Here is a 12,110-nt window from a genome sequence, read left to right as displayed (position 1 = left end):
CCATCTCAGACAGCTGTCTCTGTCCAGCCTCTGTCTGAAGACTTCTATTGAAGGAGAACTCACCACCTCTTTCAGCAGCCTGTTCCACTCATTGACCACACTCACGGTCAAAAAGTTTTTTGTAATGTCTAATCTGTATCTTCTCCCTTTCAGTTTCATTCCATTGCTTCTCATGTTTCCATGTACAAATAAGAATGATGATCCCCTACACTGTGACATCCCTTCAGATATTTGTAGACAGCTATTAGGGCTCCTCTTCGCCTTCTTTTTTGCAAGCTAAACATTCCAGGATCCTTTAAGCGTTCCCTGTAGAAGATTTTGCAGTCCGCTCATCATCCTATACGTTTGTTGAAGTTGCGATAGAGGAAAAAAAAAAAAAATTATACCATCTGTTGGAGCCATGTGCTTTGGGTGCCTGGTCGGGAAGTGGGATGTCTCAACATTTCCAGGGCGGTAAAAAATGCCAAGAGAACCACAAGAAGAGGAAGCTTCGGAGCAGACCCTGAACTTGTTTAACCTCTTCATGACCCAGCCTATTTTGACCTGGCCATTTTTTGCAATTATGACCAGTGTCCCTTTATGAAGTAATAACTCAGGAACGCTTCAACGCATCTTAGCGATTCTGAGATTGTTTTTTCGTGACATATTGGGTTTCATGTTAGTGGTAAATTTAGGGCGATAATTTTTGCTTTTATTTGTGAAAACGGAAATTTGGTGAAAATTTTGAAAATTACGTAATTTTCAAATTTTGAATTTTTATTCTGTTAAACCAGAGAAGTATATGACACAAAATAGTTACTAAATAACATTTCCCACATGTTTACTTTACATCAGCACAATTTTGGAAACAAAATTTTTTTTTGTTAGGAAGTTATAAGGGTTAAAAGTTGACCAGCGATTTCTCATTTTTACAACAAAATTTACAAAACCATTTTTTTTTGTTTTAGGGACCACCTCACATTTGAAGTCACTTTGAGGGGTCTATATGGCAGAAAATACCCAACAGTGACACCATTCTAAAAACTGCACCCCTCAAGCTACTCAAAACTACATTCAAGATTATTAACCCTTCAGGTGCTTCACAGGAACTAAAGCAACGTGGAAGGAAAAAAATGGACATTTTAATTTTTCCAACAAAAATTTTCTTTTAGCATCAATTTTTTTTCCATTTTCACGTGGGTAACAGGATAAAATTTGTTTCGCAATTTCTCCTGAGTACATCGATACCTCATATGTGGTCATAAACCACTGTTTGGGCGCATGAGGGGGCTCAGAAGGGAAGGAGCGCCACTTGACTTTTTGAATGGAAAATATGCTGGAATATTTAGCGGTTGCCATGTCGCGTTTGGAGAGCCCCTGTGCGCCTAAACATTGGAGCTCCCTCACAAGTGACCCCATTTTGGAAACTAGACCCTCCAAGGAACTTATCTAGATGCATAATGAGCAATTTGAACCCCCAAGTGCTTCACAAATTGATCCGTAACAAAAAAAAAAAAAAAATTTTCACAAACATTTTTCTTTTAACCTCAGTTTTTTCATTTTCACATGGGCAACAGGATAAAATGGATCCTAAAATTTGTTGGGCAATTTCTCCTGAGTACACCGATACCTCATATGTGGTCATAAACCACTGTTTGGGGGCGTGGCAGGGCCTGGAAGGGAAGGAGCGCCATTTGAATGGAAAATTAGCTCCAATCGTTAGCGGACACCATGTCGTGTTTGGAGAGACCCTGTGTACCTACACATTGGAGCTCCCCCACAAGTGACCCCATTTTGGAAACTAGACCCCCCAAAGGAGCTTATCTAGATGTGTGGTGAGCACTCTGAACCCCCAAGTGCTTCACAGAAGCTTATAACGCAGAACCGTGAAAATAAAAAATATTTTTTTTCCCCTCAAAAAATGGTATTTAGCCCACTATTTATTTTCACAAGGGTAATAAGATAAATTGGACCCCAAAAGTTGTTGTCCAGTTTGTCCTGAGCACGCTGGTACCCCATATGTGGGGGGGGCGACCACTGTTTGGGCACACGTTGAGGCTCGGAAGGGAAGTAGTGACGTTTTGAAATGTCGACTTGATGGAATGGTCTGCGGGCGTCATGTTACATTTGCTGAGCCCCTGATGTACCCCCCACAAGTGACCCTATTTTGGAAACTAGACCTCCCAAGGAACTAATCTAGATGTGTGGTGAGCACGTTGAACCCCGAAGTGCTTCACAGAAGTTTACAACACAGAGCCGTGAAAATAAAAAATAATTTTTTCTCCCAAAAATTATTTTTTTAGCCCCCAATTTTTAATTTTCCCAAGGGTAACAGGAGAAATTAGACCCCCAAAGTTGTTGTGCAATTTTTCCTGAGTACACTGATACCCCATATGTGGGGGTAAACAACTGTTTGGGCACACGTCGGGGCTCGGAATGGAGGCAGCGCTGTTCGACTTTTTGAACGCAAAATTGGCTGGAATAAATGGTGGCGCCATGTCGTGCTTGGAGACCCCCTGATATGCATAAACAGTGGAAACCCCTCAAATCTAACTCCAATCCTAACCCCAACACACCCCTAACCCTAATCTCAACTCTAACCACTACCGTAACCCCAACACACCCCTAACCCTAACCCCAACACTAACCCTAATCCCAACCCACCCCTAACCCCATTTCTAACCCTAATTGAAAAATAAAAATATTTTATTATTTCTCCCTATGGGGGGGGGTGATAAGGGGGGGGGCGGTGATTTACTTTTTTTTTTATTTTGATCACAGTGATCAAAATAAAAATGAATCTGCCACTGGGAAATGCCGGCGGCCGCACTGCGCATGCGCCCGCCATTTTCCAAGATGGCGGCGCCCATGGACAGGGACGGCGGGACACCGGGAAGACCAGGGGAGGTTAGTGACTATCGTGGGGGGATCGGAAGGTGGGGGGAGCGGAGGGAAGGGGGCAGATTGTGACAGCGGTGGCTGATCGCCGCAGTCAGTCGGTGGCCGATCGGCGCCGACAGTCGGCGGGGGGGTTAACTTAGTGTCTCCAGCCATGTCCGATGCTATTTCAGCATCGGCCATGGCTGGATTGTAATAGTTCATCAAATTTCATTGATGAACTATTACTATTGCTGTGATTGGCTGTTGAAATTGAAACACCCAATCAGAGCGATCGTAGTAATGGGGGGGCTAAGCCACCTCCCCCTGTGGTGAAGCACAAAGGGTCCTGTCACTGCGGGTCGGGTGACCTTCCCGTGACCCCGGTCACCCGACCCGCAGGGGGGCTTTACTCATGACACAGCGTATGCGTCATGGGTCGGAGTGGCACCGACTTTCATGGCGCATACGCTGTGTCACAGGTCTTATGGAGTAGACCACCAGCTGGAGATGAAAATGCCAAGACTGTTGTATGGTACGTAACAAGCACCAAGGCCACTAAATGTAACCAATGATTGTAAAGTTATACACCTCAAATTACAATTAACAGACTAGAAGTCATACAAACCGCACACTTCTGAAATTTGCACACATTGGCTCCATGACACCTATCGGTTACTTGAGTAAGAGTTGTCAATTTGGGCTTCCAGCACAGATCTTGCAATCCACTATTGAGATCCTGAATTCATGCATTTATCTTAGTAAACATTTATTTTGGAGATTTTATTATCTGTGGCACATGCTTGCTTGAATGTTAAAGCTTTTCTTTTTTTTTTTTTTTTAAATAAAAAAAACAACCCACACACAACATTGAATGCCCCCAACCTTTCTTCCCCTCCTACAGAGATTGGGTAGCCCTCTACATAAAGGCCCCTTTACATTTAGCGATGCACCAGCGATATAACCCGGTCAGGATCGCTGGTGCATCGCTAAATGGTCGCTAGTGAGCTGCCACACAGGCAGATCTCACAGCGATGCAGCAGCGATACATCGGTCGTTATTTACCTTTCAGACGCGGCGATCCTGACGTCCTCCGTCCGCGTGTCGCTCGTCGGTGCCAGCAAGAAGCGCCCAACGAGAAATGTAGCTGCGCGATCAGCGATGGACAGTGGGGGAGCCGGTCGGAGATAAGTATCACACATAGCGATATCGCTGCTGCGTCACCAAATCGGTGATGCTTTAGCGATATTGTTAGCGATATCGCTATGTGTAAAACCCCCTTAAGTCTCACATATTTCCTGGATTTCCTGCTTCACTAACAAATTGTTTTGGGTCTTGTGAAATCACAATATCAGTGACTGGGAAATTCACTTTAAAACCACAAAAACTTCAGAGTTAATTGCCCTTTCAATAACCCTGTGGTCTCGTAACCCCTCTAAAAGTAACCACAAAGTAATCAGATACTCACTGGCTAAATTTTTGATGTTTTCCTCACCCCAGCTCTTTCATATTTGTGTTCCGCTGATCAGTGAAGTGTGTCGCCCCCCATTGCTGGTCCTGTGACCACTGTAAACTACATTTCCCACAACCACCTGCTTCATATTCATGCTATCCACACATGCACAGATGACATTAGCGACTCCTCCACCTTCTCTATAATCTGCTAATGGCCCAGGCAGAGTGGCCAAGACGAGGAATGTATAGTTCCTAGTATCAAATTGAATTTCTCTCTGTTCCCACCACTTGGTATAGAGGTTTATATTCGTGCTGAGCGAAAGTGCTCATATAACGTGTTATCCGAGCATGCTTGAGTGCTAACAGAGTGAAATCAGAGTGCTCAAAATACATATTCTAGTCTCCGCTGTTAGACAACCGAAACACATGCAGGGATTGCACGCTGCAGTGTTGCAGCTGTTGAACCCTGCATGCGTTGCGGCTGTTGAACAGCCGCGAGACATGCAGGCGCAAGGACTAGAACATATATATTTCTAGCACGCTGAAGTCACTCGGTTAGCGCCTTATCCCAATACGTTCACTCATTACTTGTCACGGGTTTACCTGGACACAGAGGAGCCAGAAGACCACAGCGTCTGATTTCTCCTACTACTGCACTGATTAGAACCACTTCACCTTCATATTAAACTGTGCAAGTTTCTTTTAGCAGTGCAGGGGTTAATCTGCTCAGTTGAGAGCTCCTGGAAAATATTCTGAGTTTAGGCTCTCAGCTGTGCACTGTTAGCCACTCCCATCTCCTATATAATCTGGGCCGTGGCTAGCTCTCATTGTCAGAGCTAGCTTATGCTGAATGGCTGGAGGTTGTTGGTGGATTTATCGGTGACTGTTGCTAGGATTTGTGTGTGATAATACCCCTTCCCCTACTTTGGTATAACCCCATCCTCCACTCCCCGATACAATCCTGTGTGTGAGAAAAATTGAATGATTAGTATTTTCCTTTATCCCTGTTCGTATTACCTTGTTAGTCTGATTGGTTTATTACATTTTATCAGAGCCATAAAAAAAAAAAAAAAAATGAAAACGGACCTCTGATTGGTTCTTGTGGGCAACAAAAACTGCCTCTCTTTTATATGGCACAGGTTGTATCTATATTGTATTTATTGGTAGGAGGTGTCCATTATACCGAATATGAACAGACATTCAAGCTTTTAATGAGAAAATGCCATCAGTGGTTTAATGGCTGGAACTTCTGAGCTCACTCAGCTGCATCTATCACAGCGGGGATGAAGTCAGAGAAGAGGACAGCTGTTCATCCTTTACAGGAGTCAGTGCCCTATGTCCACGTCCACACTGTGCAGAGAGGTCGGTGCAGTCACATGTGTCGTCTCACTGCACATTAAGAAGAGGACATCTACAATAGATTAGCAGGTATCCACTGAGCATGTGCGACCTGCAATGAAGGATCTGCAGGACATAACCATGGGAATCCAGGTATGCAAACAGTCTGATGTGCGGGTTTTCAAGACGCGTGGGGGTGGGGGGACATCCGGAGCAGCGAGAAGTTTTGGAGATTGATTACACGTGACAATTTTTTTTTTTTCTGGATTTTAAGCTAGAGTCACAATTGAATTAAAGGGAATAACCATTTATGTGCAATTCAAATGACATCAATATTGTTCCATTACATTAAATATCCAAATCTACCTCTAGAAGAAAAAAAAAAAAAAAAAAAGTAGTGTGAAGCAATTCTGCGTAAAGTCCCTATAACAGATAACATTCTTGCACTGTTACGCATTATACTGAAGCGACAGCTGCATCTGTTAATCTTGATGCCTGTACAAACAGGAGATTTTCTTTCACACAAATTTAAATTGGTCAAAAGAGAATAAAGCAAATGAAGGATTAACAGCAAGTTCTAGTACAGAAACAAACTGAGAAAAATTGAGAGATAAAGACATCTCTGGAGAGGACACATAGAAAGAGCTGACACCTCAATCGCCATTGAACTAGGACCCTCACATTGAACATTTGAGACCAATTACAACAAAAGAAAAGAAAATAATTAACTGGGAAGAGAGAAAAAGACCTAACACTTCCATCTTCATTGAAATAAGGGAATTCTGCAGAATGGAGATTTGCTGGGGGAAAAAAAAAAAAAAAAAAAAAAAGACAGTATGAGCTCCATATATTCAAGAGGCAGAAAAGTGAAAAAAAAAATTCTAAGACCTTCACAGGTAACTCCTGTTCCCTTCAAAGAAAAACTAGACAACTGCAGCAAGACTGTCTCCTGTGTCCAGAAATGAATCTTGAGGTTTGCATATATCCAATATTTATGGGAGATATATTTTCAACGTCATAGAGAAGGGACGAACAGAACACATTCACTTCACTGTAAGACAATATCTACCGCCTGGGACCTCCAGAGGCGAAGATATTGTGTAAGGTGGGGATCTCAAAATTCTGAAAGCCATAGGCTACCTGTAACAGGTGTTCAATCTGTCTGTAAAAACTATTAATGGTGGCAGTTATAGTGGAGTTGGCAGTGATAGTATTGGGGTATGTATCCATGCATATATAAATTCCATGCTTTGGAATTGGAGGTGTATATACCATACGCTCTCAGAGTTGCCCAGTACCTGGCCTAGGAGTCGAAACAGCAGCAGCCTTGTCACTCAATTGTGCAATTGTCTTGACGATCAGAGGCAGTGGAGTTGCGTCCCCTGAAACTGGTGGTATCGGTTATCTCTGCAATGTCATCTGTGACAGTGGTGGGATCTGTGTGATCCCCCAGCTGTTAGCCTTGACAACTGGTGGCAGTTGCATAATTTCAGCCAGGTATGTTAAGACTCTGAAACGCTACAGCGTTGTTTTTTTCTTTTTAAATACACTTTAAAATGGCTGGGAGACTAGTTGGAAACGTGGGTTCCCCTTGGCTTCTTCCTGCCTGCTCCACTGAGTTACAGGTTCCTCCCTGCATGTATGGCGAGACCGGTCAATCACTGACAATGGACAAGGATAAGCGGCCAGGTACCAACCTTTCTGACTAGTTTCTGGTGCAGTTTGGTCCTCTGCGGCTGTGACAGCATGATTTTTTACTGAAACGTTGCAGCGTTTCAGACTTAAACGTAAGTGACTAAGATACACCCAGGAGCAGTGGTTCAGGTAGCATGAACTTGCTGTCAGCTTCCCTTTAATGTCCACTCTTGTTGAAATGCTTCAGCGTATGCAGCCTACACATTTAATGCACAGAAATAGCATTAATATCCTGCCTGGCTTCAAAACTGGAAGAAGAGCTACAGAGAGAAAATTAATTTATATCCTCCCTGCAGCTGCTTGCTTTCTGTCATGAGCAGTTAGTGTCACCTGCGATGCGGTGTGTACGCAGAAGAGGTAGTCAAAGTGTCAGGGAATCTACAGTCTCCGGGACAGCACAGAAACTATAGAGGAAGAAAGCATATTAAGAGAAAATAAATGTGGGATAGAAGCCGTGCGGATATGAAGACAGCAGCACCCCAGATACACACAGTCCTCACAGGCCACTGCCACACTCTCACTCAAGAAAGATATGAAGCTTTGAGCAGGCGAATTACATAACCAACATCTGCCTGTAATAGGGAGGACAAGAGTGCAAATTGCTGGTCACCATTTAGATGCTGTCAATCACTGGCTTCCATGACCACCGTACTCCCTCAACACGATGGCATAGAACCAATGCGGCAGTCGGAGGCCTACTGAAGGGCCACTCAAAACTACAACTCGTCCTGCAAATATCAAGCCATCATATGGTTAAGTTAATGGATTAATTAAAAAAATATATATTACGGCTTCTAGAAGAAGGGAGACAAATGCGAAAGAAAGTGTTAAGCACAAGCCTGGGAGCTATAGAAATAAAAAAAAAAAAAAAAATCTATGGATAATCTAAAAGTAAAATATTTGAAAGTAGCAAGTACATCTTTAGCAAAAAATTTTCTGCTACTAAAAATATGTGCCAACTCAGCAGAAATGTTGGACTGGGTGAGTAATGATGCTATGGACGCATTATATGCAGCAATGCAGACAAAAGATTGTTATTCCCAACTCTGATTATTTACACACATTCTCCAAGGATGATCAGACGGCAACCATAAGATTTCCACACTTATGGCCAAGCAGGATGAGAAACCAATCTGATTCCAAATCCAACATGTGCTATACGGCTTCAGAAAAACAAACATAGTGGACCATTACATTTGACCACTTGGTTATAAAAACAAAACAAAAAAAACACACACACACACACACACACACACACACACACACACACACACACACACACACACACACACACACACACACACACACACACACCATAATGAATAGCACTTTGCTATTCGAGGGGATGGTCAATGTCACAACCCCACGTAAGTTATGTAATCCATCTAAAAAAAAAAATTGTGACTTTAGACCGTATGAGCCTGTCAAAGCCCATGAGCATGAGCACTGTATTACAGACCCAGCGACTAACAAGGCCATGCGTATGAGGCCACTAAATCTTCAGAAGAATGACAGCAGGACTTAGGCCGGTTTCACATTTGCGTTTCAGGGCGCAGCGACGGCCTGCGCACGGCCGCCGCTAAGCCCCGCCCCCTGTCGCACTTTCACTGGTAGCTCCACCTATCGGCGCATGACGCTGCATGCGTCCCCTATCTTTATCAATGGGGACGCAGGTCATGCGCAGTATGCGTTTGGTGGCGCATGCGCCCCTTTAACGGTGCGCCGAGCGCAACAGGTTGCGTTTGGCGCTTGTCGGCGCACCGTCAAAAGGACGCATGCGCCGCCAAACACATACTGCGCACGGCCTGCGTCCCCAGCGATAAAGATAGGGGACGCCTGCAGCGTCATGCGCCGATAGGGGGAGCTACCGGCGGGGGGGGGGGGGATTAGCGGCGGCCGTGCGCAGGCAGTCGCTGCGCCCTGAAACGCAAATGCGAAACCGGCCTAAGTCCTGCGGTTTATCTGCAGTTTTACACCTCATAGTGGATGAGGTGTGAAACTGCAGCGTTTCTGCACCAATGAATTGACATGCTGCGGATTGTAAACCGCGCGGAAAAATCTACAGCATGTGCACAGCGTTTTTTTATTTCCAAAGGAAATAAAGGTACTGTACAACGCAACAACATCTGCAGCGGACCCGCAGCTGCAGAAACGCTGCAGATCCGCAGCAGAATCCGCACCGTGTTCACGCTCCATTAAAGATTCTCCTGTCCCCAGGTTCTCTAGACCAAAGCAGTTTTAGAATTAGAAAAAAAAAAAAAATTGCCGTTTCATGCAACATCTTCGCAGTTTAGATCAAGTCTGTAAAAATTTGCACACACTATAGTATATAATTCAGTGGTGTAAATTCAGTCATCTATGGCGTTCTTAAACAGGAAGCCCAACGATGTGGTCACCATTTCCTTTAACAGAATAAAAACTCTACTCATCGAACACTGGGATGGACGTCCACATTATCTACACATTCCTGCAGTTTCTCAGTGCAAACCACCAGTACCACTGTGGGACAAAAAGCTGCTCATAGTGACCTACAGAAGAATTTAGGGAGACTGTATGGTCCCTCCTGGTGAAGGGCTCCATAATAAGATTGGGAGGCATAAGAGAACGTTAAAACAAAGGGGGCACTGAACTCCATGGGGCTGCCTGATCCCACACTCACAGTTCTAGAAAGGTAGACTTTGCACTCGTCGTGGTGTTGTGACTACAGTGCTGACAGCGCACATCACTGCTGCAGCCAATCACTGATTGGCTGCAGAGGTGATTCCCTATTGAGCTGACAAACGCTATAGGGAAAATGCAGACTTGAGTAGAGCTGTAAATAGAGCACTGGACCCGGGGAGGTTGGCTACCTGCACAGTGTGTTTTTTACAAGTGTAGAAGCTTCTGGAGACCACTTAAACCCCAAAAAGAAAAAAAAAAAAAAATTAACCTATTTCTTACCCTCATATCTGTTTGGGGAGTCACATGCCTTTTGTGGCGTTGCCACACGCAAAAAGATTTGCTGCCTCCAAGAATGCCGCCGTGTCCTCACTGGACTGCTGCACGCCGCTTCGCTGTGGATGGACTTACACTCAAAATCACTGAAAAGACAGAAAAAAAAAAATTATGAAAAACAGAAGACCATCTAATGACAGCCTACATAAAACAGACCAAGTATTCATGCCATACATGGTGCAACGGCAGAGGGAAAGGAAGGATTTTCATTCCCAATATGAACAGGATTACGCATGACAACAGTTACTTATACAAAACATTAACCAAATGGGAAAGTGACCGGAGATATTGGGAGCCATTAGTCATAATGGAGCAGCAAGAGAAGCCACGCAAACCACCTACCGTTCTTTGTTAAATTCAGACGCACTATTTTCGGCTACAGGAGCAAGAAACTTTAGAAAGTTTGGCACAGAAGAGGAAGAGTGAAGCTTCTTCCGAAAAGAAGAGCGGTAGAAGAGGCTGAGAGCACAGACCAGAAAAGGAGGAAGTGAAAGGTTATTGAGAAAAACTAAAGAGAAATTTGTACTCCGAGAGAACAACAGAAATATGGGATTAATCCGTCACTTGACTTCTCCTACATAATGTGGGAGCAGAGACAATGAATCCAAAGACGTGTCACTTACTGGTCTGCTTACTGTAGTGTTCATAAAATCACTTTTACAGCAGGAGATGATCACTAGCGGACTAGTAAATCTGAAGCCAGGTCCACCTCCATATTCACCACTGATTGGCAACTCTGTGTACACTGTGCAGAGGCAGGAAGTTGCCAATCAGTGGTGTGGGTGGGGTTATACAGCAATCTAGATCTGCAGATAAAACAGCTTTCAATCAAATCTGCAGCACCTAGAAAAGTAAGTGACCCATTGATGGAATCAGGGTCTCTGCATCTACATCACTCGGCTATCAATTATCAATGAGTGGAACAAGCTGCCACGAGAAGTGGTGAGTTCTACTTCAATGGAAGTCTTCAAACAGAGGCTGGACAGACATCTGACTGGGATGATTTAGCGAATCCTGCTTTGAGCAGGGGGTTGGACCAGATGACCCAGGAGGTCCCTTCCAACTCTACTATTCTATGATTCTATGATTCTAATTAGGGTAGGAAAAACCAGATGACAGACTCACACTAACATGAAAAGTTTGATTCAAAAATACCATGTTTGTTAGGCTGTGTTCACATTAGTAACATTAGTATCATAGCTTCCATTCATATGAGACCAAACCAATAACTTTTCAAAGAGATCCATGATGTTATGAGGTTGGAGTAAGGTCAGTGACAAAAAGAAAAAGAAAAAGGGACACTTAAGGGTATGTGCACACGCTGCGGAATGCTCTGCGGATTTGGCCGCGCGGATTTTGTTTTACCTGCAGATTAGCCTGCGGTTTTGCCCTGCGGTTTTTCATCTCCTCAATGGAGGAGATAGGAATCCGCAGAAAGAAATGACATGTCAATTCTTTCTGCGGTTTTGAAACCGCAGCAAGTCCGCGCGGAAAATTCCTCAGTGTCTGCACAGCGGGTTTTTTTTCCCCATAGGTTTGCATGCCACTGTACACCGTAGCAAAAACTGCTGCGGATCTGCAGCGGCCAAATCCGCTGCGGATCCGCATCAGAATCCGCAGCGTGTGCACACACCCTAAATCGCACATCAGACCTCGATGAACGAAAGTCTTTACTAATATTCGTTAAGAATGATGTATTAATGGTGAATGGACAGATTTGGCAACCGAAGGCTAGATACTAAATAACCATGAAAAGCAAGAGTAAAAAAAAC

At 44.1% G+C, this 12,110-nt stretch overlaps 1 protein-coding gene across 3 annotated transcripts in view; it reads right to left on the bottom strand.

Annotated features, from left to right (window-relative positions):
- The window catches only part of TBC1D1 (TBC1 domain family member 1), a 181,380-nt gene that overhangs the window by 67,224 nt on the left and 102,046 nt on the right, over positions 1 to 12,110 (bottom strand). For 2 of the 3 annotated variants that reach the window (XM_073563010.1, XM_073563011.1), the window contains exon 11: positions 10,285 to 10,424. In XM_073563010.1, the coding sequence (XP_073419111.1) occupies positions 10,285 to 10,424 (140 nt within the window). Of the gene's footprint in view, positions 1 to 10,284; positions 10,425 to 10,680; positions 10,798 to 12,110 lie in introns of all 3 variants that reach the window. The other variant, XM_073563012.1, reaches the window with a different exon arrangement.

Source organism: Dendrobates tinctorius, unplaced genomic scaffold (assembly GCF_039654945.1).
Source record: "Dendrobates tinctorius isolate UK_male_01 unplaced genomic scaffold, ASM3965494v1 ptg000376l, whole genome shotgun sequence".
Classification (NCBI taxonomy): Eukaryota; Metazoa; Chordata; class Amphibia; order Anura; family Dendrobatidae; genus Dendrobates; species Dendrobates tinctorius.
Note: the sequence above shows the minus strand (reverse complement) of the source record. Positions and strands in the feature narration are given on the sequence as shown.